Source organism: Orussus abietinus, unplaced genomic scaffold, assembly GCF_000612105.2.
Source record: "Orussus abietinus isolate OABI.00-Male unplaced genomic scaffold, Oabi_2.0 scaffold30, whole genome shotgun sequence".
NCBI lineage: Eukaryota > Metazoa > Arthropoda > Insecta > Hymenoptera > Orussidae > Orussus > Orussus abietinus.
Window position 1 is genome coordinate 162,155 of NW_019394276.1, and position 15,325 is coordinate 177,479.

General features: G+C 53.3%; 1 protein-coding gene across 2 annotated transcripts in view; it reads right to left on the reverse strand.

The window, feature by feature from the left end:
* LOC105701690 overlaps positions 1-14,683 on the reverse strand; it is a 28,560-nt gene extending 13,877 nt beyond the window's left edge. The window contains exons 1-10 of one of the 2 annotated variants that reach the window (XM_012428634.1): positions 13,928-14,683; positions 13,614-13,829; positions 7,121-7,366; positions 6,912-7,039; positions 5,681-6,245; positions 4,675-5,599; positions 4,523-4,600; positions 4,232-4,443; positions 3,893-4,158; positions 95-528 (exon numbers count right to left, since the gene is read on the reverse strand). In XM_012428634.1, the coding sequence (XP_012284057.1) occupies positions 95-528; positions 3,893-4,158; positions 4,232-4,443; positions 4,523-4,600; positions 4,675-5,599; positions 5,681-6,245; positions 6,912-7,039; positions 7,121-7,366; positions 13,614-13,678 (2,919 nt within the window). In that variant the 5' untranslated portion in view covers positions 13,679-13,829; positions 13,928-14,683. Of the gene's footprint in view, positions 1-94; positions 529-3,892; positions 4,159-4,231; positions 4,444-4,522; positions 4,601-4,674; positions 5,600-5,680; positions 6,246-6,905; positions 7,040-7,120; positions 7,367-13,613; positions 13,830-13,927 lie in introns of both variants that reach the window. The other variant, XM_012428633.1, reaches the window with a different exon arrangement.
* Between the last annotated feature and the right edge of the window lie 642 nt (positions 14,684-15,325).

A 15,325-nucleotide genomic window follows, 5' to 3' on the forward strand; every position in this document is an offset into this window, starting at 1 on the left:
AACCGATCGATAAATCTCAAAATATACTCCATTCATAATAAATAAGTATTAACAAATAAATATTTTTTTTCATTAAACTTATCGAAAGACGTACCTGGCAACTGGAGGCTCCTCTGCCTGGACAACAACTCCAGTCCTGGCCGACGTCGGTGTCGGTCCCCACGTTGCTGGTATTGACGGAGACCGGAAGACTCGGCAGAGGAACGGAGCTGGTAGTCCCGCTCTCGAAGTAGTCCCAGTCGCAGTCCTCGAGGCCTTGGGCGTGTCCACCCCGGGGGATGCCGTTCAGATACGAGGACCCCGAGCAGCTGCTGTCGGCGTCGTCCTCCTCGCGCCCCGAGGAGGAGTCCGAGCTGATGAAGACGAGCCTCCTGTAGTCGACGATCGATCGCTCCTGACCCTGAATCTGAACTCCCGGAGGACTTTCCTGTCGCCCCCCTCCTCGGCCAAGGACGTGCAGGGCTTGCAGACTCTGCAGATCATCCCCGCAGCAGGTCCTGGCGTGCGACCTGCCTCTCCTGCGGGAACCTGAAATTAAAAAGAAAATTGATTAACCTTAATTTCCCTCCCCAACAAAACTACAGTAAATAGAATCCCGTCCGAAAATGCCGAGCGTGTCTAAAAAAAAATCGATAAAAATTTCATAAACAATAATACCGACGTGAGAAATATTTTCCAACGTTCCTTAAGTTTTCCTATTTTTAAATGGCAGAAAATTGTAGGGGATATTAAAAAGGGCTAGTATTCTCAATCCAACGTATCGTCGTTACTCCAGGGTAGGTGAAAGTCAATGTTTCTCCAGGAGCCTGTGGACGTTTCCTTATCTGGACTCGTTCTCGAAATGCGATTGTTTACGAAAAGGGCGGCCGCTTTATCGGCGCTACTCCGCCGCGGAATTTAGCGCGCCGGCGGTTAAAGGCAACCCGTTCCCGGCGTAAACCGCCGTGCGAGCTTTTTCCCGCGTTAGTCCCGGGGCCCGTCAAGGTAGAAAAGAGGGAAATGCGAGGAGCGCTCTCAAAAATACAAGCGCATCCTCGCCCTACCGGGTGTGCCGAGGGTCCTGGCCAACGGATAACCCGCTGAACGACGCGTCCCCCCCGTAGTAGCAGATCCCCACGGTGAAGTGCATCCTGCGACCTCGAGGGCGATCACGCGTTTCCACGAGAAATAAAAAATGATAACAAATCGCCCAGCAGCCCACAATAAATAATAAAAAAAAAAATAAAAAAGACAATTCAGCCATCACCGCAGACCCGGGAAAAAAGATTCCGCCGTCGCCCTTCCCGATTTTCCGCCCGCGTGTCGGACGTCCCTGATAGCGCGGCTCGTTATCTCCCTATCAAGCCGTCCGATCGGCATAAAAAATCCCGGTATCGCTCGAGGAGGCCTCGCGGCCTTTGTTAAAATACAGTCCGACGGATGACAATGTCGATTTCGAGGCGAAGAGACCCGCGAGGACGAGGTCGTGGTTCCGCCTCCTGGGTCGAGAGCGCATCTTCCTCCCGGGAGTATAGATCACCGTTGTCTGCCGTCGAGACGCCAGCACCCCGTTAAAGATCCACGGCTGAAACTATCGATATTAATTAATGAGTCCGGCGGTGATCACTTAATTCGCCCTTGCAGTCGAATATACGAGGGGCTTCGAAGTCGCTGCCAGGTCGACTAAACGGTGTTTACCGGGGGACCGTCTCGAGGTCTGGACGTCAATGGCCGGGTTCGGTATTTCCTTGAGATCCTTTTTATCCGGGCACGACCCTCGCGAATCTCGCAGTCTCGCCTCGGGACGCGGACCGGAGAACGACCGATTCCGCGTGGGTTGCACCGCCGAACTGACCGACTACGCCACGGGGCGCACCTGACTCCGTCGAGGCAGGGAAGCACGTTACTACGGACGGCGGAACACGGCGACTATAGTCGTGCGATGCTACAGTGCATTTCCCGCACACCGGGTGTCCCCCAGAAACGGTTGATCCCATAAAAAAGATATGAAAAAAAGAAAAAAAAAACCACGCAAAGCAAACCCACCCCAAAACCGTCGCCTCCGCTCGGGCGACCATAACCTATCTCAAAACAAAATCCTCTGTACTAATTCATCGTTCCAAGTGACGGTATTAAAAAAAATGTTACGTGACGCCAGAGCATATAAACATATATACTTGAATATAACCCAGGGCAAAAGATCGAAAATGCATACATAATAAAATATCTTCTGAAATCCACAGGAACCAGGGCGTGCACCTGTACACTTAAAATCGTTCGACATGGTGTAAAATCATTTTCATTGTGAACATGGATATTCGTAATACGAGTTGCGAACGTAATGTTGCGGCCTGTCGAGGGGAAGGATCTTTTTTTTCTTAATTCTGCGACACGATCGCCGGTTAATTGCTTTTTCTTTTCCTGGCCACCCGTTAGACGAGCAGGTGAGCGCACTGTACAGTGGAAGACAGGACGTCGGTGTGCCATTATATATACCTAGAGCGGCCCCGCCGCGCCTCGCCGCTCCTCGGCCTGCCCCTCACCTCCGTTCCTCTCGGTTTACCCCCCTGGGCGCACGTATATATACATATATACACACGCGATACGAAGTGACCGACGATAACTGCGGCCCGCGATATTCCGCCGCGTGGCGAATATTTAACTCCCGGCCGAGGTGTATAATGCGCGCCGTGGGCCCTTTCCGGTTCTCGCTCCGTTTTTTACGCCCGTCCGAGGAAAAGAGGGGAAAAGGGAGTCCCTTCCGACTAGCCGCGAGGACATCGGGACGCGGTTTCACTGGGTGGTCCAGAAGAGGAAGAGAACGAAGGCGGCCGCGGCGTAGAACACCAGGAAGTACATCGACAAGAGGACGGTCGCGACCAGGCCGAGCACCCTGACGAGGGACATGATTTTCGGTTCATTGAAAAAAAAAAAAATAAAAAAAAAATAAAAATAAACGCTACACCTTCCCTCTCATCAACCCCAGACCTCGGGAACGCTTCGCGAGGTTTTTCTATTATCTACGATAGTTTAACCAATTTTTTTTATATATATCTATTTTTTTTTTAGACGAAATCTTTGGAAGAGACGATCGGTATCGGGCCCTTACGCTGAGGCGAGTTCTCGGAGACACTTTGCGGGATTTTCTTACGGTTTAATTTTTTTTCTTTTTCCTTGTGATTCAGAGCGGGGGAAAATCCCGAAAGAGACGTGGGAAGCACGAGGAATAGGATGGACGGGTACTCCGCGTGATAACGAAACCGGACTCACTCCAGAGACTGGCCAGACCTCTCGGGGATTCTACCGACCGCGGCGCGCCGTATCGGGAGGTTTCGATAATCGATGAGCCACGGACTATTATCGGCAAGTGCCATGTGGCGGTGGACAATGCCAGAGTGTGAGAGAGGGAGAAAGAGCCGGGTATACGTGGGCACATTGCGAAAGGCTTTGCTTCGAGAACTTTTATAACCGACCCGATTACGGACACGGTTAAAGGGCTGCGATTGGCACCCTCGAGAGCCTAGATCGCTCAAAACGTCCCTAGATCTTGATCATGTAGTACCAATTAATATGCCCCCCCCCCCCAACTACATTAAAAAAGAAGAGAAATTAGGAGATGATATATTTTTCCAGATCCTCCGAGTTCAGTCACGCGCACTGATAATGACAGCCGATATCAGGCAACCGTGCGAGCGGCGTCAAAATATTTTTTTCTGCGATCGTCAGGAAGGTCCCCCTACCTCCCCGAAGACGTACACCTGACTGTCGGGAACGGGAGGTATAAAGCTAATTTACCTGTCGTTTAGAATATATCCCATTAATTATGATGATAATTGATACGATAGATAATTAGGAAGAGACTCGTCTATATGCCATTACCGCGTGTGCATGAGTTTGAGCCTTGTGAACTGACCTTGCGCATCGAACTGCCGTCGACGTCGCAGCATAGTTCTACTCTGGGACGACCCTGGCCCTCCTCTGCCGGGATCTCGACCATGGCCGTCTTCGTGGTGGTCGTCCTCGCCGGCGCTGGTTGCGCTGTCTCGTTGCACGACCTCGTCGCATCCCATCGAGGGGCCTATTCCACATCCGCCGGGACTTCCGCTTCCGCCACCGCCGAGGAACTTCACCCTCCTCGTCAGGTCCGCCGCGTATCCATGCAACCCAGGCTCGCTCAACCTTGAGAAGGAACCAGAGGGCCTCGATTAGAAGACATAGTCCGGGTGAATACGTGGGAACGCGGACAAAGTACCTGACACTCTCGCTGCCGCTGCTCTCGTATCTCGCGCTGCTGTTGGACTCTCTTCGGGTTCTCGTGATAGCGTCTCGTATCCGCTGAGAGGCTCCGCACGACTCCCCGCCTCCAGTCTTCCGTGGGAGTGCAGGGGTGGGTTCGCTCTCGCTCTCCCGGGGACTGTACCTCGAAGACCTGGTGCTCAGCGGGCTCGCTTCCGGCGACAGATGCTGAGAACGCGTAACAAGGGCCTTTAATCACCTCCAATTAACAACCTAGACGATAACTCGACATGAATCCAGAACTTACGCTGGAACATCGCCGGTTGGGCGTGTCGTCGGTGTCGTCAGGGTTCGACAGCTCCTCCTTGGAGAACTTCCTCCGCACCTGTTCGAAAGAAACGAAATAAAAAATCAACTAGAATCCCCCCTTACTCGAAATGGCTACCAAAATCCTCGTACCACTTGCAAGTCCTCCGCCCTTCTGTGGTTTGCGTCCAAAGTCGCTCTCCTCTCCTTGACGCTGGAATACGTGTTGTCCACCTCGTACTGGTAATCGGCCAGAACGTCCTGGACGTTTTCCTTGGATTTCTGGTCCCGTTCCTCCTCGTCCTTGTGTCTGATCTTGTTCCCGGTATGGGCACCGATGGGGCGGACGTCGTCCTCTCGGTCCACCTCGGTCAGGACTCGCTGGGTACCTTCATTTCCAGGGACCTCTCCTCTAACCTTCGCGTGATCGTTCACCATCGCGAGCGGCTGTGTGGGCTTTCTTTCCTCCGTTCTGCCGGCAGCTTCCTCCCGAGAGGCGCGCTCCTCGTTCTTTGCCGACTTGCCCTCGGCCGGTCTCGCCTCTACGTCCTCCCTGCTCTCTCTTCTCGACGCCTTCGAGCCGGTCTTACCTTGCTCGGCCGTTCCGGGCCTCGATCTCGAGCCCTCTCCCACGCATCCGTCCGTCCATTCTTGTCTCTCCTCTCTAGCGGGATGTTTCGCTCTGCCGGTACAACACGCGCTTACACTCGCGTTCGTACTTTCTCTACCCACGTCCTCCCTGCTGTCCCGCCGCGAGATCCTTATCCCGGACTTGCCATCGTCCCGGCCAGGCGGACCCGTCGCAATTTTCGCCTCGTCCCTGGTATCCTTCGACTCCTTCGACTCCTTCGACTCCTTCGAATCCTTCGCCGCCGCCCGACCCGACCTCGGGTAACGAATGTCGTCCTTGCTGTCCTGCCGCTTCAGTCTCTCGTCCTTACCCCTCGGGATCTCGTCCTTGCTGTCCTGCCGCTTGAGTCGGTCCTCCTTGCTCCTCGGGGAGAACAGCTTCGGTATCAGACTCGGCACGCTGATGTCCTCGCGACTTCGCCTCAGATCGTCGGTACTTCCTCTGTACCTGAAAAAAAAAATATATATATATTTTCAGGATCCAGTAACGGGTGAAGATGTTCAACAAGTCACCGTGAAGAAGGGATACCTTTGAGGGATGAGCGAGCGCTTAGGCGACTCCTGGGGACTCCTGATATCCTCGAACTCCCTGGAACTACGTCGGAAAATCGGGATGCTGGACTTTCTCTCGCCATGCTTGAGGGTGGGCTTCGGTTCCGGGGACGTGAATTTCGGAAGGACCCTCGGTGGCTTGATCAGCGAGACCCTGGGAGGGGTCGCCTCCGTCTGGTTCTCCGGGCTCTCCTTCTCCTTTTTCCCGGTGCTCGTGGATGCGGCGTCGCTCCTCTTAATTTTCCCCGTCTCGAGTGGCTCCTTCTGCTCCTTGACGACGATCTTCTCGTTCTTCTTCGGGACCGAGGGCTTGCCGTTCTCTTTTCGCGACTTCGTCTTCTCGGCGACTAGTGGGACGCCCGCGTCGACGTTGAGGCTGTCAACGGCTGTCTCGTCCTTCTCCTCGTCGGAGAGGGTGCTCGAGATCCTAGGGAAGGACAACACGTCGAAGAGTCGCCGGTAATCTCGATGTCGAGTCGGCAAGCTTCGGTACGCCCTGAGCTCTGGCGATCTCCTCTTGGACGACCAGCGCGTAGGTGGGCCTGCAAACGGAAACCTTTAGTCAAAAATCCTTAACGAAGGTAAATCCATTATCCGGTAATACTTCGAGCGCGAAATCAGATCGATCGGTCCACGCCGAACTCTTAGATCCCAGTTTCTGGGACACCGGAGCCGCGTAACCGCGACTCTGCTCCAGTGGCCTTTGCGTTCTTACGCAATGGCCGCTACACCAGACCTCGAAGTAAATCACCGTGTCGATAGAATCGCTACCTGGGCTCTCGAAAACCCCGGATCGGGTCACGAGTTAAGAACCCGGTAATACGGAGAAACTATTAATATGCGATCTACTTCTCGACGCCCGCGGACAGGGAGATAAATTCGACTCTTGCCTCTCTCGGAGAACGACTAATATCCATAACGTATCCTTAGCTATTAGATCCAACATCAACTCCACGATCAGAAATCGGGCTATTCCACCCCAAGATCATCGCGCCCAAAACATCCACCCTGCATAAGCAATGTCTTTTGACCGTACTCTCTAAATAAATTTTTTAAATTATAAACTGAATCTCTCTCTTTTTTTTTTTTCAAGAATGATGTTAATTTTTTCTTATCGCGCATATTCAGGACGGCTTTAGATATTCGGGTCAAATCGATCGGATTTCCGTCCGAGGGTTTAAGAGAAGGGAAAGGTGCCTCACGGGTACCGTTAATGGTCCAGGATCGCCGGATGCTGCGTCGGAAGACGTCCAACGGCGAGCTCCTCCGCCCGGATGCTCTCCCGAGGTTCGAGCCCTCGAAGGTCCACTCGTCGCCGGTCACGGCGCGCAGTTCCCTGCAGAAAGAGGAGGCGAGAATTACGATCAGGCATACTGATCCGAATTTCGCCGTTCCGAGGATACGGAGATGCACTCACGCGAGTTTCCGACACACGGTGCACAGCCCCTCGGGCCCGACGCCCTCGCCCTCATCGGGCGGCCTGCAGCTCTGGCACTGTCTGCACACCTTGGACCGGCACCTGGGACAGGACGTCCTCTGCCTACCGGCCAGGTAGGCCGTCGTCTGGCCGCATCTCGAGCACCTGCCCGTCCTGGCCAGGCTCGGGTCCTCCGGCTTCGCCGTGCCTCGGCGCCGCGACCACGTGGGATCCGACTTCAGCCTCCTGAAAATGATAAGAAAAAAAATAAATAAATAAGAAACAACAGAAAAAAAAGAGTCTTAGAAAAATTGAGACAGAGACGACACTTTCATACCGCAATTTTGTATCGCAGAAAGAAATAAGTTACATCCCTTGGGAGAGAAAAAGAAACATAGATAATTGTTCACCGGTCGGCGAGTGAAATGGGGAAAAACTCGACCACGTGTCATTTTTGGGGGAGTATTTGCATTGGGGATCGATTGAATTTTCCGCAGAGATCGATCTAATGCTCGGCTGGAAACTGACGTTGGTATTTTTCAAATTAAATGTCTAAATCGAGTCCCTGCGGTGCAGCCGACCGACCGGAACCTGCGCTCACTTCGCAGGTGCCGAAGGTGCAGGCGACGGGATTAAACTTACAAACGAGGATCTATCTATCTATTTATCCGCCGAGCACAGGAAGGGAGCGGCGCTATTTTGCGGGCCACTTCGGTCGGACATCTCCGCTGCATCACCGGCGATGCATCGCGGCCTATCAGAAGATCCCGTTCAACCGCAATATCTCGGTGTGATTCACCCCGCAAAAAACTACGCCCGTGTGGTCATGCCCGACACGCCACACTCTGACACGCTTCCTCTTTCTCGCCGAAGACGTTCCCCAACGAGAGATCTCCTCGAGCGATGCGCCCCTGCAGAGTTCCTCGATAGAGATCTCGATGAAATCGAAGATACCCGTTTAAAAGGTCTCGATGAGAACACTATCGATAAAAAAAAAAATAAATAAATAAATAATCCTCTCCATGAATGATAAACGTCACCTCAGGGTCGAAAACGGTCACCTTTACGAGCCATCTCTCATTTTCATGCCGACACTTCGACGAAGGACTTCTGCGAGGAAATAAATAAACCGGGCTAAAAATATCTATATGCAACGAATTTGCATAATACCGGGAGGGGGGGATTCGAAAGATCAATAGCTGAGGCGACTATCGATCATCGAATCGAATTCGGCTTGTGACGTTTCTACATTTCTGGGTGGACGTCCGCGGGCTCGCTCTCGAGATTCATCGAGTAATCTCTTATCGGTGGAGATCGATAAAAATCGAGGGAAAAGTCACTGCGATATCTCGCTACGATTCGGCACAATTCTCTCAGGCTTGAGATTCGGCACTGTCGACGTCACTACTCGAAGGGCTCGATAAGTCGATCGATCGGTCGATCACTCCGATCGGCGTTTAATGGCGCAACTCTTACTCGGGGAGAAGAGCTCGTCTCGGCTCGTCTGCGGCGCGCGGCGCGGCTCGGTCTGGCCGATCGCGAGCCGAGCCGAGCGAGTTCGGTTCCCCGCTCGATCTCTCGAACCCGAGACCACTCGGTCCGGCTCGGATAGCGGGGGCGTTCCGAGCCGAACCGAGGTGCACCGAGTCGACCTAGGTGCTCCCCCTACCTCTCCGAGGGGCGCCAGGTAAAACGAGTCGCACAGAGCGCGTCGGGCGTCACACAAAGCTCGCCGAGTGTCGCACACGGGCGCGGCGCGTCAATAATTTCCATTTCACCAGTGTCTCTAATAAAAATGAAATTCCACGACCCCCACGTGGATTCTTAAGATGATTCGGTGCACCTGGCTCGAAAGTAAAGCTTCGTAGATGACGGACCCTCGAAATGCCATTGTCATGCCGGGTCGACGTAATGGGATATCGTAAAAAATCGTGCAACATGAAGGAACGTCGAGTATAAGAGGTGCGACGCCGTCCGATACCGGCTCTAACGCCACGCAACGCCGTAAAGCGGGATATCTCGTGAGTTTCGTAAGGTCCCCTCGGGAGACCTCTTTGGTCTCTCCTCCTCTCGGCCTACGCGCCATCCGAGAAGATCCGCGAGAGAAAGAGAGAGGGAGAGACGGCGTCCCACGCGGGCAACCGCGACGTCACTCGGCTGGACGGCGACCGCCTCATTTTTTCACCCCGCGAGTCGGAACGGTTCCCGCAACGGAGACTCCTCTCTCGCACCTCGTCGCACCTTTCTCGGGGTTCCGCGTAACGCATAAAAGTATTCGCGTGACCCGTTCGCCCCGTAGTAGGGCTCCGCCATGGCGGATGCACGCGACCGGGGAGAAGATCCGGCCGCGGTCTTTCGCCAGTCACGAGACAAAGAGGGTCGCGCATTGCGCGTCCCGTTGTAACGAGCGGCCCTCGTTTTTGCCGGATGCTCTCTTATATACGAGAGTATCGAGGGCAGTTCTCTCGGCGATATATAAATTGGATTCTAGAAAGTGGCCGAGTGGGTGGCCGTCCGCAGGGCCGGAGGACGTCAAAGAGAGAGAAAGAGATCTCGAGGTCTCCGCGGAGAGGAGTTAGGAAGACGAGATGGGCCGGTTCGTTTAAAAGAAAAAATAAAATTGCAAGCGCTAGAAGGAAACCCCCCTCATGTTTTCCCCCTTTTCCTCTCTATTTCGTCCGTGGTGAAATTTAGGGAAATCGTAAATATAAGCCGTCCTCCCCGAGAAATGTCGAAAAACGGGAGGAGGCTCTCGGAGACTTCGACGCTCGCACAGGACGTACCTCCCTGCCTCCCGCTCTAATTTCCGTCCTCCTTCTCTTTCCGCGGCCTCTCCCACATTTTCCCATCTCGTGACCAACTTTTCCGCGCCTCCCCGCAGGCACCTACGCGACAAAGAGAGACACCCGCGGGGACCTCGGAGGAGCCAAGGCCGAGAGGCCCCGGCGACGGTGACGCACGAATGCCTCCGTCTACGCGGGGCGAAAACGCGCGGGATTTCCGCTCGACCTAACCCGGGGCTCACGGCCTAAGTGCGTCCTGCACTTCGAGACTAACGGAATCGCATATGCCCCGCTTCTTTACGCATCCCGGTCGTGCCGAACGCGTCTCGGACGCTCGCCGACGGAATCCGCGTGGTCCCGGCCGTCGCGGATTCCGCGGCCCGACCGCGTAGGCGGAACTCCAACATCCGGCGATTTGCCCGTTCCTTCGATCACCTTCTCGACGGGCAATCGCGCTAATCGTGCGTCGCAACCTGGGCGTGACTTTTCCGCTTCTTGTCCTCCGGCATTTTTCTCGGTCCTGCAATCGAGCGAGTTCCACGTTAGTTCCACGAGTAGCTTAACCAAAAATTCGTTTAAAAGGAATAATAAAAATTCACAATCGAGTATAATAAATCCCAATCGAGTTGGTTCGCCTTTCTACGAGCGGAAAGGATTAATGCGACTGGTCGGAGGGAGTCCTGCAGGATGCACCGCGAGAGGAGCGACGTTGCATCCAGCCGCTGCAGCTGGCAGGAATCGCAACGGCGATTCCCCGTAGGTAGGTATGCACCTACACGTACGGGGTTCTATACACGGGTGTACGTACACGCGGAGGGAACCGTTATTTCAACCTTAGGGTTTAAGGTTCGACTCTCGAGGAGCCTGAACCTGCACTCGTGTGCGCGCTCCCCACGTGTGTACAGGCAATGACATTAACGACCGCTTCCCGCCTCGCTTTCTACAAGAATAATCCTCGGAGTGAAAGAAAATCGAGATAACTCCGCTTTACAAGGTTATATCGATCCGATTAAAATCGACCACCCGGAAATTGACTTCAGACCCCGATCGCCTTTCTTATTAATCCACGCCCCCCCGGCCGGACATGACAAAATTATATTTAAATTCTAATTAATCACTTCCCGGAGGTAACGAGGTAAAAAGAAACACGAGCGAGGGTCGATACCGACGAAATCCACGTTTCGCAATGCACGTACACTAACCGCGTATACATGTGTCACAAATACAAGAATGCATAATTCTTTTCTGTTAACTTCGCGCAAGAGGACGAGGAGGCGCGGGTGTAATATTTCAGGAATCGGACACCGTGGAAGACCTCCACGGCAGAAAGCATTAAAAAATATCGATCCTCCTCGATTCCTGGGCGTTCCGAGCGAGGTGGAAATTTCTCTAGAGGCCAAAGAATCGGCCAGCCGACTGATAAGCGGCTCGGCGTGGACCACGTGGTGATAGAGGCCGAAAATTGGGGTCGATCGTCGGCGCGAGGTTCTCGAATCCGAGTCGAGAGACCGGTTTCCGTTCCCATACGACGAGACGTGTCGAGCGCATAGTAAAACGGTCCTGCAGGGTCTCACATAAATAGAAGATCAAGGGAACACGTCGCAGCCTCGCCTGGGACCGAAGAAGGAATCCGACAAAGTCGAGGATAAAAAATGATTTCCCAATCCTGTCGGGTCACCTGGAAGACTCCATTTCCCCTCGACTCTCCTATAAGAGTACAAAACCGGAATTAGAAAGAAATATACATACGCGTACGGCATCACGAGCATTATCGCCGCCGTATGTACATCCGCGTAGCGCGCCTTCGTTCAACGTCCTTTCCGAGGAAGTCAGTCGACGCGTGTTCGCGCATTGACATTGAGAAAGACCACCGAGAGTCAAGAGTCAGCCCCGGTCATTGGGCTCGGTTTGGCTAGGGATTTCGACACGCTTTTCGTCCGGTTTCCTCGACGGGATGAAAAGAAACGAGCCGGCCGTACAGCGTGATCCATAATTCTACTCGCGTTCTCCAGGATATCCTTCCTACGATTAATTATCACGCGTGAAATAATTAGGAAAAAATAGGAGAACCTCCATTAATGGAGTACCTATCGCGCGAGGTGCAAATCCGATAAGGAGAAACCGCGAGCCGACTGCGTTCTGAATTACGCTCGACGTAATGTCCTTCCCCGGTGGATTTTCTTAATCGGGGAGTACGAGGCCAGGAACAAGTGAAAACGCTGCAGGTGGTTATCAGCTAATCACAGGCCAGATCCGGCAGCGGTTAACTGCAACGATTGGCTGCACGCGTCCTGCGTTTTCACTTCTTCCGCGTTGCTCGAGGGAGCCCTGCATCTGGATTAACCGCAGTCATTCCGTACGCGGATGATGAAAATCCCGATTAACCGGGGATTAAGACCAAGACCCGGAGAGAAGAGGGATCCCCGGAATTTGGGAATATTTCCACCCTCGATCGACCTCCGGTCGCCGATTCCTGACTTCTCCACGTTCAAAATGCGCTCCTCGTGACAAGATAACCTGAACAGAGAATAATATAAAAGAATTCATTTCAAGAAAGTCCATCCTGAAGGATCGAATAGATCCGTTCGATCCAGCTCGCTTGCTTTCGGATCACAAATAAACCCGAGGGAAAACCCGTCCTGGGTCGCGGCTAGAAAATTAAATCTAAGTCATAGGTGGAGCACTTTTGGCTCGTTATCAAAAGTATTCGAGATCGTAATGGCGCGAGGGAGAAAAAGCTCCTCGTACGACGGGCATTTAATGATATAGCGGGAAATAGCCAAAGGAGAAAGTTTGATTAATCCCGTCCGATAGGCGATATCGACTTTTCTAAAGTAAAGCAAGACGAACACGTCATAAGAGAAAAAAAAAAAAATCATCACCGTTGAACCTCGACATAGAACATGTATGAATTTTAATACATGGAATGAAATATCGAATTCATAAAATATTTACGGTGGTAATGATCAGTGCCCAGATTGCCGGCATTGAAAGAAGGTAAATACGTAACAATTCCGCGTACACCAACCGTCTGTTTACGATCCGATTTAAGAATGAACGGATCGCCGTAGACCAGACTTTAAGCCGACGCGATCTCTATGACGAGCCGAGTATCTTAACATTGTGTACGCGAGTAGTCACCGAGTACGCAAACGTACGAGTCCTTTATGAGGCACAACCCATGCCGGGAAGTATCGATGAGGGATTTTCCAAGATGGTCCCCGTTTACGTATTCCGTTCACGGAGAAGCGTAGACGGTCGTCGTCGATTCCCCCTAGCGGGCTGCAAATGGTTTCCCTAGGTTTCTCCTCTGTTCCTAGCGGACTCTTCAGGAGGAAATAAATGTTCCCCAGGAATGCCGAAAAGTAGCTTCCGCGATCCCCGTTATAACCGTTAATATAACGACCCGAGCTTGAGCCCGTTAATGGTACACTATAAATAAAAAATAAGAAAGTAAATACAATTCTCAAGAAACCCTACCACCAGGGGCAAAAATCCACGTATCCCTGATTGACTAAAAAAAAAAAAAATTAATCCTGTTTAAAATCTTGATATAAAATTCCCCATACCGAGTAGCGCGCCAGCCTGGCCAGAGTTAACTTTTGGAAAATGAAAGAATCTCCGAAATAGGGCCGCAACTTTCATCCTCGGCACCGCTCTGCAAAGTGTTAAGACGGCTGTAATCAGCTGGCTCGGATTTACACACTCACCCCGGTTCCAGATCGGTGGCGGTGAGCTGAGGCGTCGCGATGCGAGCCACGTCCGTCGTAGACATGGTACCGCGCGATGCTTAGCGGAGTGCCCCATCGGGCGTTCAACCGCGACGTCTGTTCCGCCGCGGCATGCACCTCGACGAAAAACCACCTGCGTCTGCGGCGATCCTTTGCACTCTCACCGTCTTCCTTGGCGGAACGAACGACGCGACGCTAAAATTCAACGAACTGGATTATATAAAAACCGACGCCGAGCGAGTCTCGAAGGGGTTAAACTCGGCCGCGTAAACAAAGAATGGAGGCGAACTCACGGTGTTTACGGTTTCGCGCAGCGGAATGCCAGAGTAGTCCTGGCAGGAGCACGGTTCCCTCGATCCTCGCGATCCGAAGTCTCGTGCGACAGCGGCGAGGGTGCCGGGGTGCGCATGCGTCGCCGGCCGCTGGATTGGCCAATGGGAGGCGAGGCGAGGCCGGTCCTCCGGCGCTTGGGCGATTCCGGTCGGGAGAATTCGACCGGGCCGATCGGGTTCGGTCGGGCCTGATCGGGTCTGATCGGCCCACCGGCACAGGGTGAAGGGACTCACGGGAGCAGGTGAGCAGCCGAATGACGCTGAGCGCGTGGGCGCGCGGACTCTTCGAGGATCCGGGCGCGGATCGGCGGAGAATTCGATCTAGCGGAAAGCTTGCGCGCGCACCTCCGCACCGGTATGCGCGCGGCGGACTGACTGGCGCCCGTCAAGGCTACGCCTTCGCGCCGGTCGGACGAGCGCAGGTACTCGCAGGTACCGCCGGACAGCGCGCACCTCTCGAGTTTGTCAGAATTCCCAGGAATTTGCCGGTGCTTTCTTGGCCTGGATGAAGTCGCGTCTAGATGTCCACTCGAAGTATTCAAGGTACTCGATATAGGCACTTCTTATTGACGCAATGTACGTAGGATCAGCTTTTTGATGCCTCCCGGTCACTCGCGACCGCGTGACAGGGCCAGACACGTGGACGCGCGCTCCGCCCTCGACGACTCTCCGATCGCGACTCGAATTCCGACAGTGACGCGCAACCAGTCGCGACCTGTTGCGCGCGCGAGGCCCGCACTTGTTCTGCGCGTGCGCGAGTGCCTCGTCGTGCGTCAGGTACGGGCCCGCTCGGCCCGGCCTCGGGTATGCGCGAGTCGCCGCGGGACACGGAGGTACGTAGAGGGGCGACTAGACGGCGCAAGGAAAATGCATTTCGCCGCAGGCCATTCGCGGACCTTTTTAAAAGCGGTGGGAGAGAGAGCATCGTCAGCTATCACGTTAATGCTGAGTATGTACCGATAAAAGTAAAGCCGTCGAAAAGACCGAGAGAATATTCAACGAACTTCAAACATTCATAATTTCAGGGATTCGATTAAATGATCCACCTGTCGGGCTAACATATTAGTTTAAATAGTAGTTTTGAAAACTACCGAATGTTTAAATATTTGATATGGAAGTTGAGAACGAAGGTAGAAGCGTCCGGATCGACCCTCACCCTTCGGCGGACCGAGAGTAAATGACGTGCGGGCGTGCGCTCAGGCTTTTATAGTCTCCGTCTCCCGGTACCGGAAAATCGCCCGTTCGACCCATGTTCACAGGTTCTTTATTTCTAAGCGTATGCAAACGTGTACATATGTACTTGCAGCAAAACTCTACCAAGTTTCATCTCGACTCGATTTCGACGAATAGTCACGGATA